The sequence below is a fragment of the Mus caroli genome, unplaced genomic scaffold (genome assembly GCF_978045245.1).
Source record: "Mus caroli unplaced genomic scaffold, Mus_caroli_1 scaffold_14, whole genome shotgun sequence".
In the NCBI taxonomy this organism is placed as follows: domain Eukaryota; kingdom Metazoa; phylum Chordata; class Mammalia; order Rodentia; family Muridae; genus Mus; species Mus caroli.
Window position 1 is genome coordinate 99,399,283 of NW_028227269.1, and position 13,856 is coordinate 99,413,138.

Here is a 13,856-nt window from a genome sequence, read left to right on the forward strand (position 1 = left end):
CTCCATTTTTGTTTCTGCATTTCTTTTAGACAGAAACAGTTCTGGGACACAAATGTTGAAAGTGAGTTGTTATCCCTACTCATCCACTGGGGACCTTGTCTATCTATTGGAGGCCTTCTCTTCAGGTTCCATGTCTCCACTGTTGGTCATCACATCTAAGGTTGCTCACATTGAGTCCTGGGAGCCTCTAACATCCCAGGTCTCTGGGACTATGTAGAGGTACCCCCTACTTCCTACATCCTGCAGTGGCATGTTTCCGTTCAATCTCCTGGCCCTTTGGGTTTCTCTCCTGTCTCCCCTCATACCTGATCCACTCTCCCTTTTCCCCTCCCCCTATTCCTACCAAAAACCCTCCCTCCCTCTGCCTCCTTGTCTTGTCACTGATTTTATTGGAATTGCTTGTAGTTTTTCTCCATTTAATTTGATGTTGGCTGTTGGTTTGCTATATATGGCTTTTATCACGCTTTGAAATGTGTGATGAATTCCTGATCTTCCAAGATTTTTAACATGAAGGCATACTGATTGTGTCGAAGGCTTTTCCACAATCTCATGAGATGATTATGTAGCCTTTTTTCTTTCAGTTTGTTTACATAGTGTACTACGTTGTTGATTTTAATATTGTAAACCATCCCTGCATCCCTGAATTGAAGCCTACTTGATAACAGTGAATGATGATTTTGATGTGATCTTGGATTCAGTTTGTGAGAATTTTATTTATTGAGTACTTTTTTTTCTTTTCCAATTTTTTATTAGCTATTTTCTTCATTTTCATTTCAAATGCTATCCAGAAAGTCCCCTAAACCCTCCCCCTCCACTCCCCTACCCACCCACTCCCACTTCTTGGCCCTGGCGTTCCCTGTACTGGGGCATATAAAGTTTGCAAGACCTAGGGGCCTCTCTTCCCAATGATGGCCGACTAGGTCATCTTCTGCTACTTATGCAGCTAGAGACACAAGCTCTAGGGGTACTGATAAGTTCATATTGTGGTTTCACCTATAGGGTTGTATAATCCTTCAGCTCCTTGGGTATTTCTCTAGCTCCTCCATTGGGGCCCTATGTTCCATCCAATAGCTGACTGTGAACATCCACTTCTGTATTTGCCAGGCACTGGCATAGCCTCACAAGTGACAGCTATATCAGGGTCCTTTCAGCAAAATCTTGCTGGTGTATGCAATTGTGTCTGCGTTTGGTGGCTGATTATGTGATGGATCCCCGGGTGTGGCAGTCTCTGGATGGTCCATCCTTTCCTATCAGCTCTAAACTTTATCTCTAGAACTCCTTCCATGGGTGTTTTGTTCCAAATTCTAAGAAGGGATGAAGTGTTCACTCTTTGGTCTTCATTATTTTTGAGTTTCATGTGTTTTGCAAATTGTATCTTGGGTATTCTAAGTTTCTGGGATAATATCCACTTATCAGTGAGTACATATCATGTGAGTTCTTTTGTGATTGGGTTACTTCACTCAGGATGATACCCTCCAGATCCATCTATTTGCCTAGGAATTTTTATAAATTCATTGTTTTTAATAGCTGAGTAGTACTCCATTGTGTAAATGTACCACATTTTCTGTATCCATTCTTCTGTTGAGGGACATCTGGGTTCTTTCCATCTCTGGCTATTATAAATAAGGCTTCTATGAACATAGAGGAGCATGCTTCCTTATTACCAGTTGGAACATCTTCAATATATATGCCCAGGAGAGGTATTGCTGGATCCTCTGGTAGTACTATGTCCAATTTTCTGAGGAACCGCCAAACTGATTTCCAGAGTGGTTGTACCATCTTGCAATCCCACCAGCAATGGAGGAGTGTTCGTCTTTCTCTACATCCTCTCCAGCATCTGCTGTAACATGAAATTTTTTATTAGATATTTTCTTTATTTACATTTCAAATGCTATCCTGAAAGTTCCCTTTACCCTCCCCCCACCTGGCTCCCCTACCCACCCACTCCCACTTCTTGGCCCTGGCATTCCCCTGTACTGGGGCATATAAAGTTTGCAAGACCTAGGGGCCTCTCTTCCCAATGATGGCCGACTAGGCCATCTTCTGCTACATATGCAGCTAGAGACACGAACTCCAGGGGGGTCAGTTCATATTGTTGTTCCACCTATAGGGTTGCAGACGCCTTCAGCTCCTTGGGTACTTTCTCTAACTCCTCCACTGGGGACCCTGTGTTCCATCCAATAGCTGACTGTGAGCCTCCACTTCTGTATTTGCCAGGCATTGGCATAGCCTCTCAAGAGACAGCTATATCAGGGTCCCTTCAGCAAAATCTTGCTGGCATATGCAATTGTGTCTGCATTTGGTGGCTGATTATGGGATGGATCCCCGGGTGGGGTAGTCTCTGGATGGTCCATCCTTTTGTCTTAGCTCCAAACTTTGTCTCTGTAACTCCTTCCATAGGTGTTTTGTTCCCTATTCTAAGGAGGAATGAAGTATCCACACTTTGGTCTTTCTTCTTCTTGATTTTCTTGTGTTTTGCAAATTTTATCTTGGGTAGTCTAAGATTCTGGGCTAATATCCACTTATCAGTGAGTACATATCAAGTGACTTCTTTTGTGATTGGGCTACCTCTGTAAGGATGATACAGAAAAAGTTATACATTTACACAATGGAGTACTACTCAGCTATTAAAAACAATGAATTTAAGAAATTCTTAGGCAAATGGATGTATCTAAGTGATATTCTATAGTGTATAGTTACCACATTTTTATTATCAATTTGTCAGTTGAATGACAATTGGGTTGTTTCTATGTCCTAGCTATTATGGATAGAGTAGCAACGAATATGGACAAACAAGTATCCATGAAGTAAAATGTAAAGTGAAATCTCAAAGTATTTATAATTTGCATTTCATTGATGACTAAAGGTTTTGAATATTTTAACTTTTTATTATTTTTTAGATTTTAATTAGCTATTTTCTTTTTACATTTCAAATGTTATCCCCTTGCCTAATTTCCACTCCAAAAATCCCCTATCCACTCTCCCCTTCCCCAGCTCCCCAGCTCACCCTCTGCCACTTCCTAACCCTGGCATTCCCCTATAATGGTGTATAGATCCTTCACAAGACCAAGGGCCTCTCCTCCAATTGATGGGTGACTAGGCCATCCTCTGCTACATAAGCATCTAGAACCATGAGTCCCACCAGGTGTTTTCTTTGATTGGGGGTTTAGACCCAGGGAGTTCTGGGGTTACTGGTAAGTTCATATTGTTGGTCCTCCTATAGGGCTGCAAACCCATTGAGCTCCTTGGGTAATTTCTCTAGCTCCTTCATTGTGGACTCTGTGTTCCATCCAATGGTTGACTGTGAGCATCCACTTCTGTATTTGCCAGGCACCGGCAGAGCCTCTCAGGAGACTGCTATATCAGGCTCCTGTCAGCAAAATCTTATTGGCATTTGCAATAGTGTCTGGGTTTGGTGATTGGTTATGGGGTGGATCGCCAGGTGGGGCAATCTTTAGATAGTCATTCCTTCAGTTTCTGTTCTAAACTTTGTCTCTGTAACTCCTTCCATGGTTATTTTGTTCCCCCTTCTAAGAAGGATCGAAGTATCCACACTTTGATCTTCATTCTTCTTGAGTTTCATGTGGTTTGCAAATTGTACCTTGGGTATTCTGAGCTTCTGGACTAATATCCACTTATCAGTGAGTGCATATCATGTGTGTTCTTTTGTGATTGGGTTACCTCACTCAGGATGATATCCTCCAGATCCATCCATTTGCCTAAGAATTTCATAAATTCGTTGTTTTTAATAGCTGAGTAGTACTCCATTGTGTAAATGCACCACATTTTCTGTATTCATTCCTCTGTTGAAGGACATCTGGGTTCTTTCCAGCTTCGGGCTATTATAAATAAGGCTGCTATGAACATAGGGAAGCATGTGTCCTTATTACAACTTGGAGCATCTCTGGGTATATGCCCAGGAGTAGTATTGCTCGATCTTCTGCTAGCACTGTGTCCAATTTTCTGAGGAACCACCCAACTAATTTTCCAGAGTGGTTGTACCAGCTTGCAATCCCACCAGCAATGGAGGAATGTTCCTCCTTCTCCGCATCCTTGCCAGCATCTACTGTCACCTGAGTTTTGGATCTCAGCCATTCTGATTGGTGTGAGGTGGAATCTCAGGGTTGTTTTTATTTGCATTTCCATGATGATTAAATATGTTGAAAAATTTTTAGGTGCTTTTCAGCCATTTGTTAGTCCTCAGTTGAGAATTCTTTGTTTAGATCTGTACCCCATTTTTGAATAGGGTTATTTGGTTTGCTGGAGTCCAAGTCTTAAGTTCTTTATATATATTGGACAAAGGCCCCTATTGGATTTAGGATTGGTAAAGATCTTTTTCCCAATCTGTTTGTTGCAGTTTTGTCTTATTGACAGTGTCCTTTGCCTCACAGAAACTTTGCAATTTTATGAGGTCCCATTTTTTTGATTCTTGATCTTACAACACAAGCCATTGGTTTTCTGTTCAGGAAGTTTTCCCCTGTGCCCATATGTTGGAGGCTCATCCCCACTTTCTCCTCTACAAGTTTCAGTGTCTCTGATCTTATGTGGAGTTTCTTGATCCACTTAGACTTGAGTTTTCCAAGTCTTCTACATGTTAACCACCAGTTGAACCAACATCTTTTTTTTTTTTAAATGGCTTCTCAGCCATTTGTGTTTCATCTTTTAGAATTGCAGACTAGTATTGATTTGCATTTCTGATGACTAATGATGTTAAACCTTTATGTTTTTTGACATTTCTATTTCATTTTTGAGAACTCTGTTTAGTTATTTTGATGGTTTGTATGTGCTTGTCCCAGGAAGTGGCACTGTTAGTATGTTTGCCCTTGTTGGAGGAAGTGTGTCTCTGTGAGGATGGGCCTGAAGGTCTTTCTCCTATCTGTCTGAGGATGCCCAGTCTGTTTCTGTCTGCCTTCAGATGAAGATGTAGAACCCTCAGCTCCTCCTTCACCATGCCTACCTGGATACTGCCATGCTTCTGCCTTGATGCCAATGGACTGAACCGTTGAACCTGTAAGCAAGCCCCAGTTCAATGTTGTCATCTGTAAGACTTGCCTTGATCGTGGTGTCTGTTCATAGCAGTAAAACTCTAGCTAAGACAGTAATGTACACCCTTTTAAATTGGGTTGTGTTTGTGTGTGTGTGTGTGTGTGTGTGTGTGTATGTTTCTATGTAAAGTTGAAGATTGATTTTTTCATTGTCTATGAAGAATTTATATTGGAATTTTAATGGAAATTCCATTGAATCTGTAGATTGCTTTTGGTAGAATAGCAATATTCACAGTATTAATTCAAGAGCATGGAAGAACTTTCAATCTAATGAATATCATCAGCCAAGGCATAGCAAGTTACAGTAAGACTAGGTACCTCCTTTCCTATTGAAAGAAGGCAAAGCAAGGCAACACAAAAGGAATAAAGGGCCTTAAAGGCAGGAAACAGAGCCAGAGACAGTTCCTGTACCCACTGTTAGGAGTCCCAGGAGAAGAAAAGCTTCACACTGTAACAAATGTACAGAGAGCCTATGTCAGGCTCATGCAGACTCCCTGGTTGGCATTTCAGTATCTCTGAGCCCCTATGGGCCTTGGGTATTTGTTTCTCTGAGTTTTCCATTATGTCATTGATCCCTTTGGTTCTTCCAATACTTCCTCCCCTTCTTTTGCAGGATTCCCCAAGCTCCACCTAGTGTGGGGCTCTGGGTGTCTACATCTCTTTTGATCAGTTGCTGGGTGAAACCTCTCATGATAATTGGGCTAGATGCTAATATATGAGTATAGTAGAATAGAATCAGGAATCATTCATGTATTTCTCTTTCATTCATGTTTGATTCTACTGTGGGACTCTGGGCAATCTAACCTCTGTTTCCCAGCCTTCCAGGTAATGTGAGGCATGGACTCCCTCTCATGGCATGGGATTCATCCTGGACCAGTCATTGGTTGGTCACTCCTGCAATCTCTATGCCACCTTTACACCAGCACATCTTGTAGGCAGAACAAATTGAAGGTGGAAGGTTGTGTGCCTGTGTTGGTTTCCTAACCCCTCCAATAGATGTCTAGTCTGGTTCCAGAAGATGGCCAGTTCAGATTCCACATCCCCCTTCACTAGGAGTCTTAGCTATGTCACTCTCATCAGTTCCTGGAAATTTCTATAGTCCTGGGTTTCTAGCTCATCTGAGAGATGCCTGTCCCCTCCTAGTTTTCTCTTGTAGTATTCTTTACCTTCATCCTTCTTCTACCTGATATCTGTTGTTCTCCTCCTTACCCCTTCCCTTTTCCAGCCCCCTCTCCCATCTGCCTGCAATGTCTATTCTGTTTCTCCTTCTCAAGAGATTCACATGTCCTGTTCAACTTAAGCCCTTCTTGTTACATAACTTCTTTGGGTCTGTGGATTGTAACATAGTTATCCTTTATTTTAGAGTTAATATCCACTTGCAAGTGAGTACATACCATGTTTGTCTTTCTGGGTCTGGGTTACCTTACTCAGGATGATATTTCCTAGTACACTCATTTGCCTGCAAATTTAATGATGTCATTGTTTTTCATAGCTGAGTAGTACTCAATTATGTAAATGCAGCACATTTTATTTTTCCATTCTTCAGTTTGGGGACATCTATATTATTTCCAGTTCTGTCTATTAAAAATAAAACTGCTATGAACATACTTGAGCAACTCTTCTAGTGGTATGTTGGAACATCTTTTGAGTATATGCCCAGGGCGGGTATAGGTATAGCTGTGTCTTGAGGTAAATGAATCTCCAGTTTTCCGATAACATGACATATTGCTTTCCAAAGTGGTTATACATGTTTACACTTTATATCACCAATGAGGGAGTGTTCCCCTTGCTTTATATCCTTGCAAGCATGAGCTATCTCCCAGTTTTGATCTTAGTCACCCTATTTCTGATAGAATTCTGATAGAATTTCAGTGTTGTTTTGAATTGTGTATCCCTGATAAATAAGAATGTTGACCATTTCTTTAAGTGCCTCTCAGACATTAGAGATTACTCTGTTGAGAATTCTGTTTAGCCCTGTACCCCATTTTTAAATTGGGTTATTTGATTTGTTGTTGTCCAGTTTCTTGAGTTCTTTGCATATTTGGATATCAGCCCACTGCCAGATATGGGTTTGGTGAAGGTCTTTGCTCATTTTGTAGGCTACCGTTTTGTCCTTTTTATGGTGTCTTTTCTAACTATCCCTAGTCCTAAGCCTGGAAGCCTTTGTACATCCTCCAATCTTCCAAACTTAGTCTTTCTATCTGGCTTCTCTCAGCTTCTGACTGAATTGTTCTGCTTGGCCTCATATAAACTTTGGTAATATGTTCAAATCATCTGGATCATTCTCATACTTGGCCTTGTTCTATCTTTGCCTGTGTCTAGCTCTTTTTCTTTGTTGCCTTTCTCTCTATGATTGTCTATGGAGAACTTCCACACATGTACCCATGTACCACTACCACTACACCACCTCTCTCTCTCTCTCTCTCTCTCTCTCTCTCTCTCTCTCTCTCTCTCTCTCTCTCTCTCTCTCCCCTCTTTTCTTTCCCCCTCCTTCTCCCCTTCCTCCTCTCTGCTCTGAAGTAGCATCTCTTCCTGTGTTATTCAGGAAAATGGGGGGAACTGAAAATGTTATACTATATGTAGTTACCCATGCCCTAAAAGATAATTCCACATGTTCTGGATCTAACGTTCAAGGTCAGCATTGTGTTTTATTTGTAATCTCTGTAAAATCAGGAATCTAGAAAAGGAGTGGGGATTAAATGGTGAGAAGATAGTAGAAGATATGATATGAATGGGGAAGTGGAGGAGTACTGGAAGTTAAAGGTGTAAGTGGGGATGGGAGTTTGAAAGGCAAGGGAGCAATACTTTGTAAGTTAATTTTAAATACAGCTTTGTTTGTTTGTTTGGTTGGTTGATTTTTCGAGACAGGGTTTCTCTGTATAGCCCTGGCTGTCCTAGAACTCACTTTGTAGACCAGGCTGGCCTCGAACTCAGAAATCCATCTGCCTCTGCCTTCTGAGTGCCGGGATTAAAGGCGTGCTCCACCATGCCCAGCTTTAAATACAGTTTTTAAAAAGGAACTTGTTTACTGGCACCCTCTATTCCCAGAAACATTGTATATTAATGAAAAATCTTAGTGCTGGGTTTGGGACAATTCTTTGTGAGTGAGTCATTGGTCAGCAAGAAGCCCAACAGTCCCCATAACAGCACAGGGCATTACCGTTGCTCTCGGCCTACCATAGCTAGATAGTGAGACCCTATTTCTGAGAACACAAAACTCTGGTTAGAGGACACAGAGGTCAAGCTGGATCTGACTTGAAGATCTTCTAGGATTTTTGCCTTAAATAATATGCAACTCACTCTCTTTGGTATCAATATCCTAGTGGTAACTACTGATTATTCTTGTCAGCCTGAGCTTTTCTCATGGTTTTGACCTAGGCAGAAATCTAATTTGATAGCTTCAGGAAGAGGAAACACCAATAGGGTAACAAAACACCAACCTTCCATATCCTTTGATTAGACAACCCCTTTGTTCTATACTACCCCCTACTTTAGTGAACATGAGCTATAATTAAGTGGAACTGCAAGGATGTAACACAAAGTAGTGTGCATTTTACTACTTTAGAGGTCTCAGAGCCCTACTCCCACCCAGAATTTCAACAAATTTTCATAGGTATAATATAAAATTTCTTCTAGTGTAGTATATCAGTAACAACAGGGTTCTATTTATTTCCTAACAGGATTAAAAAGATATGGTGAATTGGGGAAATTTAAGGATAAAGTTTTCACATTGTACTATGATCAATTGGGATACATACACAAACTGACTCCACGTAACTTTGATGCTGGTTCAAAACTTTTAGGGTATGGAAGTTCTCACAGTATTTTTGGAAAGGTCAGTAACACGTGTTAAAACTGTTTGCCTTCTTTTGAGAACAGATGGCACATTCTATGTGCACATTAATGAGAGGGTGTTTTGTTTGTTTGGCTAATTGGTTGGTTTTTGTTGTTGTTGTTTTGGGTTTTTCATTTGTTTGCTTGTCTTTTGAGAGGTGTTTCTTTAATAAATCCCTTTTAAGGTGTTTAAATTATATGTATGTGCATATAAGTACAGGTATTTGTATTAGGTGTGCTGAGTCTACCATGAAAGTGAAGTCAGGCAGTTGCAAGCCACTTGGCAGGGTACCTGAGAACCAAATACAGGTCCATTGCAAAGATCGAGTGTGTGCTCCTAACAGCTAAGCCAGAACTTTAGATCTATCAGGACAAATATTCTTTGGTAGAAGAAAATTTTATACACAACATTGAACACTTCCAAAATCTTCTCTAAGCCTCACAGGCACCCTCTAGTTATCATACAAAGTTTCCCAGCAGAACAGCAAACCATCTAAAACTGATCTGTTACAAGCAACTCAGGTCCTAGTGGAGTTTCTTTTCTACGTTCCAAAGTTGACTTTGAAGAAATATGATTTTTGACACCTTCCATTTTAAATAGTCCTGATCACTAGTTTATTCCTTGTTTAATGCTAACATAGACAAGAGTTTTTCAGTCCTTCACAGATCATAACAGATACATATTTTTAACTATTGTAATATACATACATACATATATATCTATATATATATGAGAGAGAGAGAGGACTTAAGAAAATTATTACTGGTACATAGACATAAAAATGAATACTCATTAACAAAGCAGCCAAGATTAAAATGTGTTTTATTTGTCTTAAAGAAAAATTTGAAAATGATGGATCTCTTTCTAGGTCAGTCCAGTCCTTGAGAGGTAATTTTGTGCCTAAGAGTATTTGCTACTCTCCTAGAGGGCCAGAATTTGGTTCTCACCCACAGAGTGACTCACAACCATCTATAACTATAGCTTCAGAATATCTGATATATATATATTTAAGACCTCTGAAAGCAGTAGGTACATATATCTTGTACATATATGCACACTATGCTGGTTTGGTTCTGTCAATTTGATACAAACCTAGATACCTCTGAGAAGAGGAATGTCAGTTGAGGAACTGCCTACATCAGACTGGCTTGGAGTCAGGTCTTTGAGGCATTTTCTCGATTAATGATTAGTGTGAGCAGTCACATCTAGACACATCCTGACATGGACTCTGCTCCATTTCCTGACTCCAAGTTCTCAACAAAAGTTATGTTCTTAATTTCCCCTTCTGGTATAATAGATATCATCTGAAAATTATTTCCTCCCCCCAGTTGCTTATGGTCAGCATTAGAAATTAAACAAGGACACATATTAGTTAAACAATCTATCCATATAGGAGGCTAGGACTATAGATCAAGAGGAAAGTGTTTTAGCATCCTCTATCTGAGATGCACACACAAAATAAAGAGGAATTCCATGAGAAGGGGACGCCACCACATACCTGGAGTCTGGACTCTGGATTCTGCAAATGCACAAAGCAGATGATGTGAGCAACCTCCTAGATATAACCAACAAAAGCCATCCTCAGAATTTCACTAACATCACTGTATTGCAGAAAGTGGCTTAGTTCCCTTCAGTGAAATTTGAAATTGTTTAGATGGAGAAACTATAGGGATTTCTATACTCTGGACAAGCTTGAAGAACTGACTCAACAATATTATTTTTCCCTCCACACAAATGATACATGCATCCTCTCAGGAAAAAGTAACCACTAGCCTTTATTATGTGTCAGGCACTACTGTGAACTCTTCATCTTATAAGAGCCATTTGTCCTCATTTTCTTATGAGGTATGAGAGGCACACAGAGAGTAAATAATTACCCAAATTATGTGACAGTTGAAGTATTAGAATCAGGCTTTTTACTGAGGCAATTGGTTTAGGGTTTGTCCTTTTAGACACCTTATTTCCCTATCTCTTTCATTCCTGTTGAGTTCCCAAAATTTAAACACCGGGAGGAAAAAATGTTTGTTGGAGTCAACTCTTGATGGATATGAGCCCTAACAGACTTTTGGTCCTAAACCAAATAGGTTGTACACTATTTACAACCCACACATACACTTGATATCCCAAGGAGCAGGTTCAGCTCCAACAACCTTTTTGAAACTGGTATTAATTTTCATTTTCACCCACTAAAAGTACCCCTAACTGTTCAGTTCAGCATAAAAGAATTAGATATCAGAAATCTAAGTAAACAGAACCTTAAGAGACAGTCTGAATATTCTGTAAGTTTAAAGAATGGGATATACCGACGAAGGCCAAATCCAGAAGCATCCAGGCACAGAATAGGAGACTCAGGGAGGAGTGTTCAAAGGGAAGAAACTTTATTGGACCTTCCATGATAAAACTCCATATTGGAACCAAATAGAGCTCCAATTACAACTAGTCATGACAAGATCTTCTGCGATCAGGATGGTGTCACCGTAGACAACACAACTCGAAAATCTGCACCTCTAGTCTCTTCACATACACCACTACACCCTCCTGCAAAGGTACAGAAACTTCAAACTCGGTTTTATTTATCAAACTTCTTTTTTTCTACACTGCAGAAAACTGAGTTTTCTCATTCACACATGTATTCAAAGATATCCAAAGATCATATTGGTATATTACTCTAAAAAGTAAAGCAGTATCATTTGGATATGAATGGGAAACAATATTGCTATTTGAATTACATTATAATTGAAGCATTAGACACTCATCATACAATATTTCCTTTTCTCCAATTTCAGGCACCTGATTTGGGATTTGAAACTGCACTAGTTCCACAGTATATCTCTGCCAAAGAATTGCTATTTTTTGCATATGTACCTCTGAATACACATAAAGCCTATCAGTTCGAAAAGTGGTTTAAACATATTCACTTGGGAAAAGTGTTAGAGTTCAGGTAATTAATGATTGTAGTTAATTAAAAATGTAGCAAGGTTAACAACCAAGAAAAAGTATCATATCTCTATTGTTCTCCACCCCACAGTAATGCAATATGAATGAATAAACCTTCAGCATAAGTCTTAAAGGGTACAAATAATATTCAAAGTATGTCTACCTAATGGCAGTAGGGAAAGAGATGACTTTAAATTTTTATTTTCTTGTAATTGATGCAAAAGTAAAAGTTCTGTCATTTCCTTTTGTATAGAAAACTTGCATTCCCTAAATTCTTTTAATAGTTCTGGTACATTTTTTACATGTTCCTTTATGTTTTCTTAGTAGAATTAGATTTAATTCTAAGTAAACAATCATGTCACCTGCAAATAGCTTCCATTTTTCTTAACATTTCTTAGCATATTTTATCAGTTTACTATTACATTTTGTAGGCCTAATAATAAACACCTTACATAGAAGATATCTTCCTTGTTACTCCTTTTCACTAAAAGAATATTTTAAACATTTCACCATAACATGAACTTTTAAAGTTTTTAACCCATTAACATATAAGCTATCTTTCTTGTTAAATGATTTGGTGATATGGTGACTGCACAAATATAAATACCTGAGGTCAGATCTTCAGCATGTGTGTGAGTAGAGAGACATGCAATGGTATGCCCGAGATCTTGGCTCTGGGAGGCAGAGAGGCAAGAGAATCCCAGAGACTTGGTGGCTAATCTGTGTAGTCCATTAGTAATCTCTAGTTTCATTGAGAAAGCCTGTCTCAAAAAAAAAAATTTAGATGTGGCAGAAGCAATGGCTTAGGAATTAAGAGGTCACACGCTCTGGCACAAGGTCCCAGGTTTGGTTACTTGTTCAATGTACATGCAAATGTTTGGATATTTAGTTTTGAACTGTTTCAAACATATGATAAGTTAATCCATAGAATTACTCCTTTAATTTTGATGAATACTATGAGTTATACTATGGATTTATCATTCTTGCTTTGTTTTCTTGCTTGTTTTGGACTTCTGTTTTATTTATGAAAACAATATACACAATTTTGGGCAGGCGTGAAAGAGTCACTCAAGAGCCAAAAATTAAGATAAATGATGCGGTTTGGATTTTATTAGTACAGGGCTAAAGCTTACTTTTCACTGAAGATGATGGGCTTCAGGGTTTTTTTTTTTTTCTTGATTTCTATTTTTTAAAAATAAACAAACAAGAATAAAATCTTTTTAAAAAATTTTTATTAGATATTTTCTTCATTTACATTTCAAATGCTATCCTAAAAGTCCCCAATACCCCCCCCCCCCCCATGCTCCCCTACCCACTCACTCCCACTTCTTGGCCCTGGTGTTACCCTGTACTGGGGCATATAAAGTTTGCAAGACCTAGGGGCCTCTCTTCCCAATGATGGCCGACTAGGCCATCTTCTGCTACATATGCAGCTAGAGACACGAGCTCTGGGGGTACTGGTTAGTTCATATTGTTGTTCTACCTATAAGGTTGCAGACCCCTTCAGCTCCTTGGGTTCTTTCTCTAGCTTCTCCACACAGGGGGCCCTGTGTTCCCATCCAATAGCTGACTGTGAACATCCATTCTGTATTTGCCAGGCACTGGCATAGCCTCAGAAGAGACAACTATATTAGGATCCTTTCAGAAAAACCTTGCTGGCATATGCAATAGTGTCTGCGTTTGGTGGTTGATTATATGATGGAACCCCGGGTGGGGTAGTTTCTGGATGGTCCATCCTTTCACCTCAGCTCCAAACTTTGTCTCTGTAAATCCTTACATGGGTATTTTATTCTCTATTCTGGGGAGGAATGAAGTATCCACACATTGGTCTTCCTTCTTGATTTTCTTATGTTTTACAAATTGTATCTTGGGTATTCTAGGTTTCTGGGCTAATAACCACTTAATGAGTGCATATCAAGTGATTTCTTTTGTGATTGGGTTACCTCACTCAGGATGATATCCTCCAGATACATCCATTTGCCTAAGAATTTGATAAATTCATTGTTTTTAATAGCTGAGTGGTACTCCATTGTGTAAAT

At 39.4% G+C, this 13,856-nt stretch overlaps 1 protein-coding gene across 1 annotated transcript in view; it reads left to right on the forward strand.

Annotated features, from left to right (window-relative positions):
- Window positions 1-13,856, forward strand: part of LOC110288505 (cation channel sperm-associated auxiliary subunit beta-like) — a 239,931-nt gene that overhangs the window by 155,625 nt on the left and 70,450 nt on the right. Inside the window, exons 16-17 of the mRNA XM_085830619.1 lie at window positions 8,726-8,880; window positions 11,667-11,821. Of these exons, the coding sequence (XP_085686745.1) occupies window positions 8,726-8,880; window positions 11,667-11,821 (310 nt within the window). The remainder of the gene's footprint in view (window positions 1-8,725; window positions 8,881-11,666; window positions 11,822-13,856) is intronic.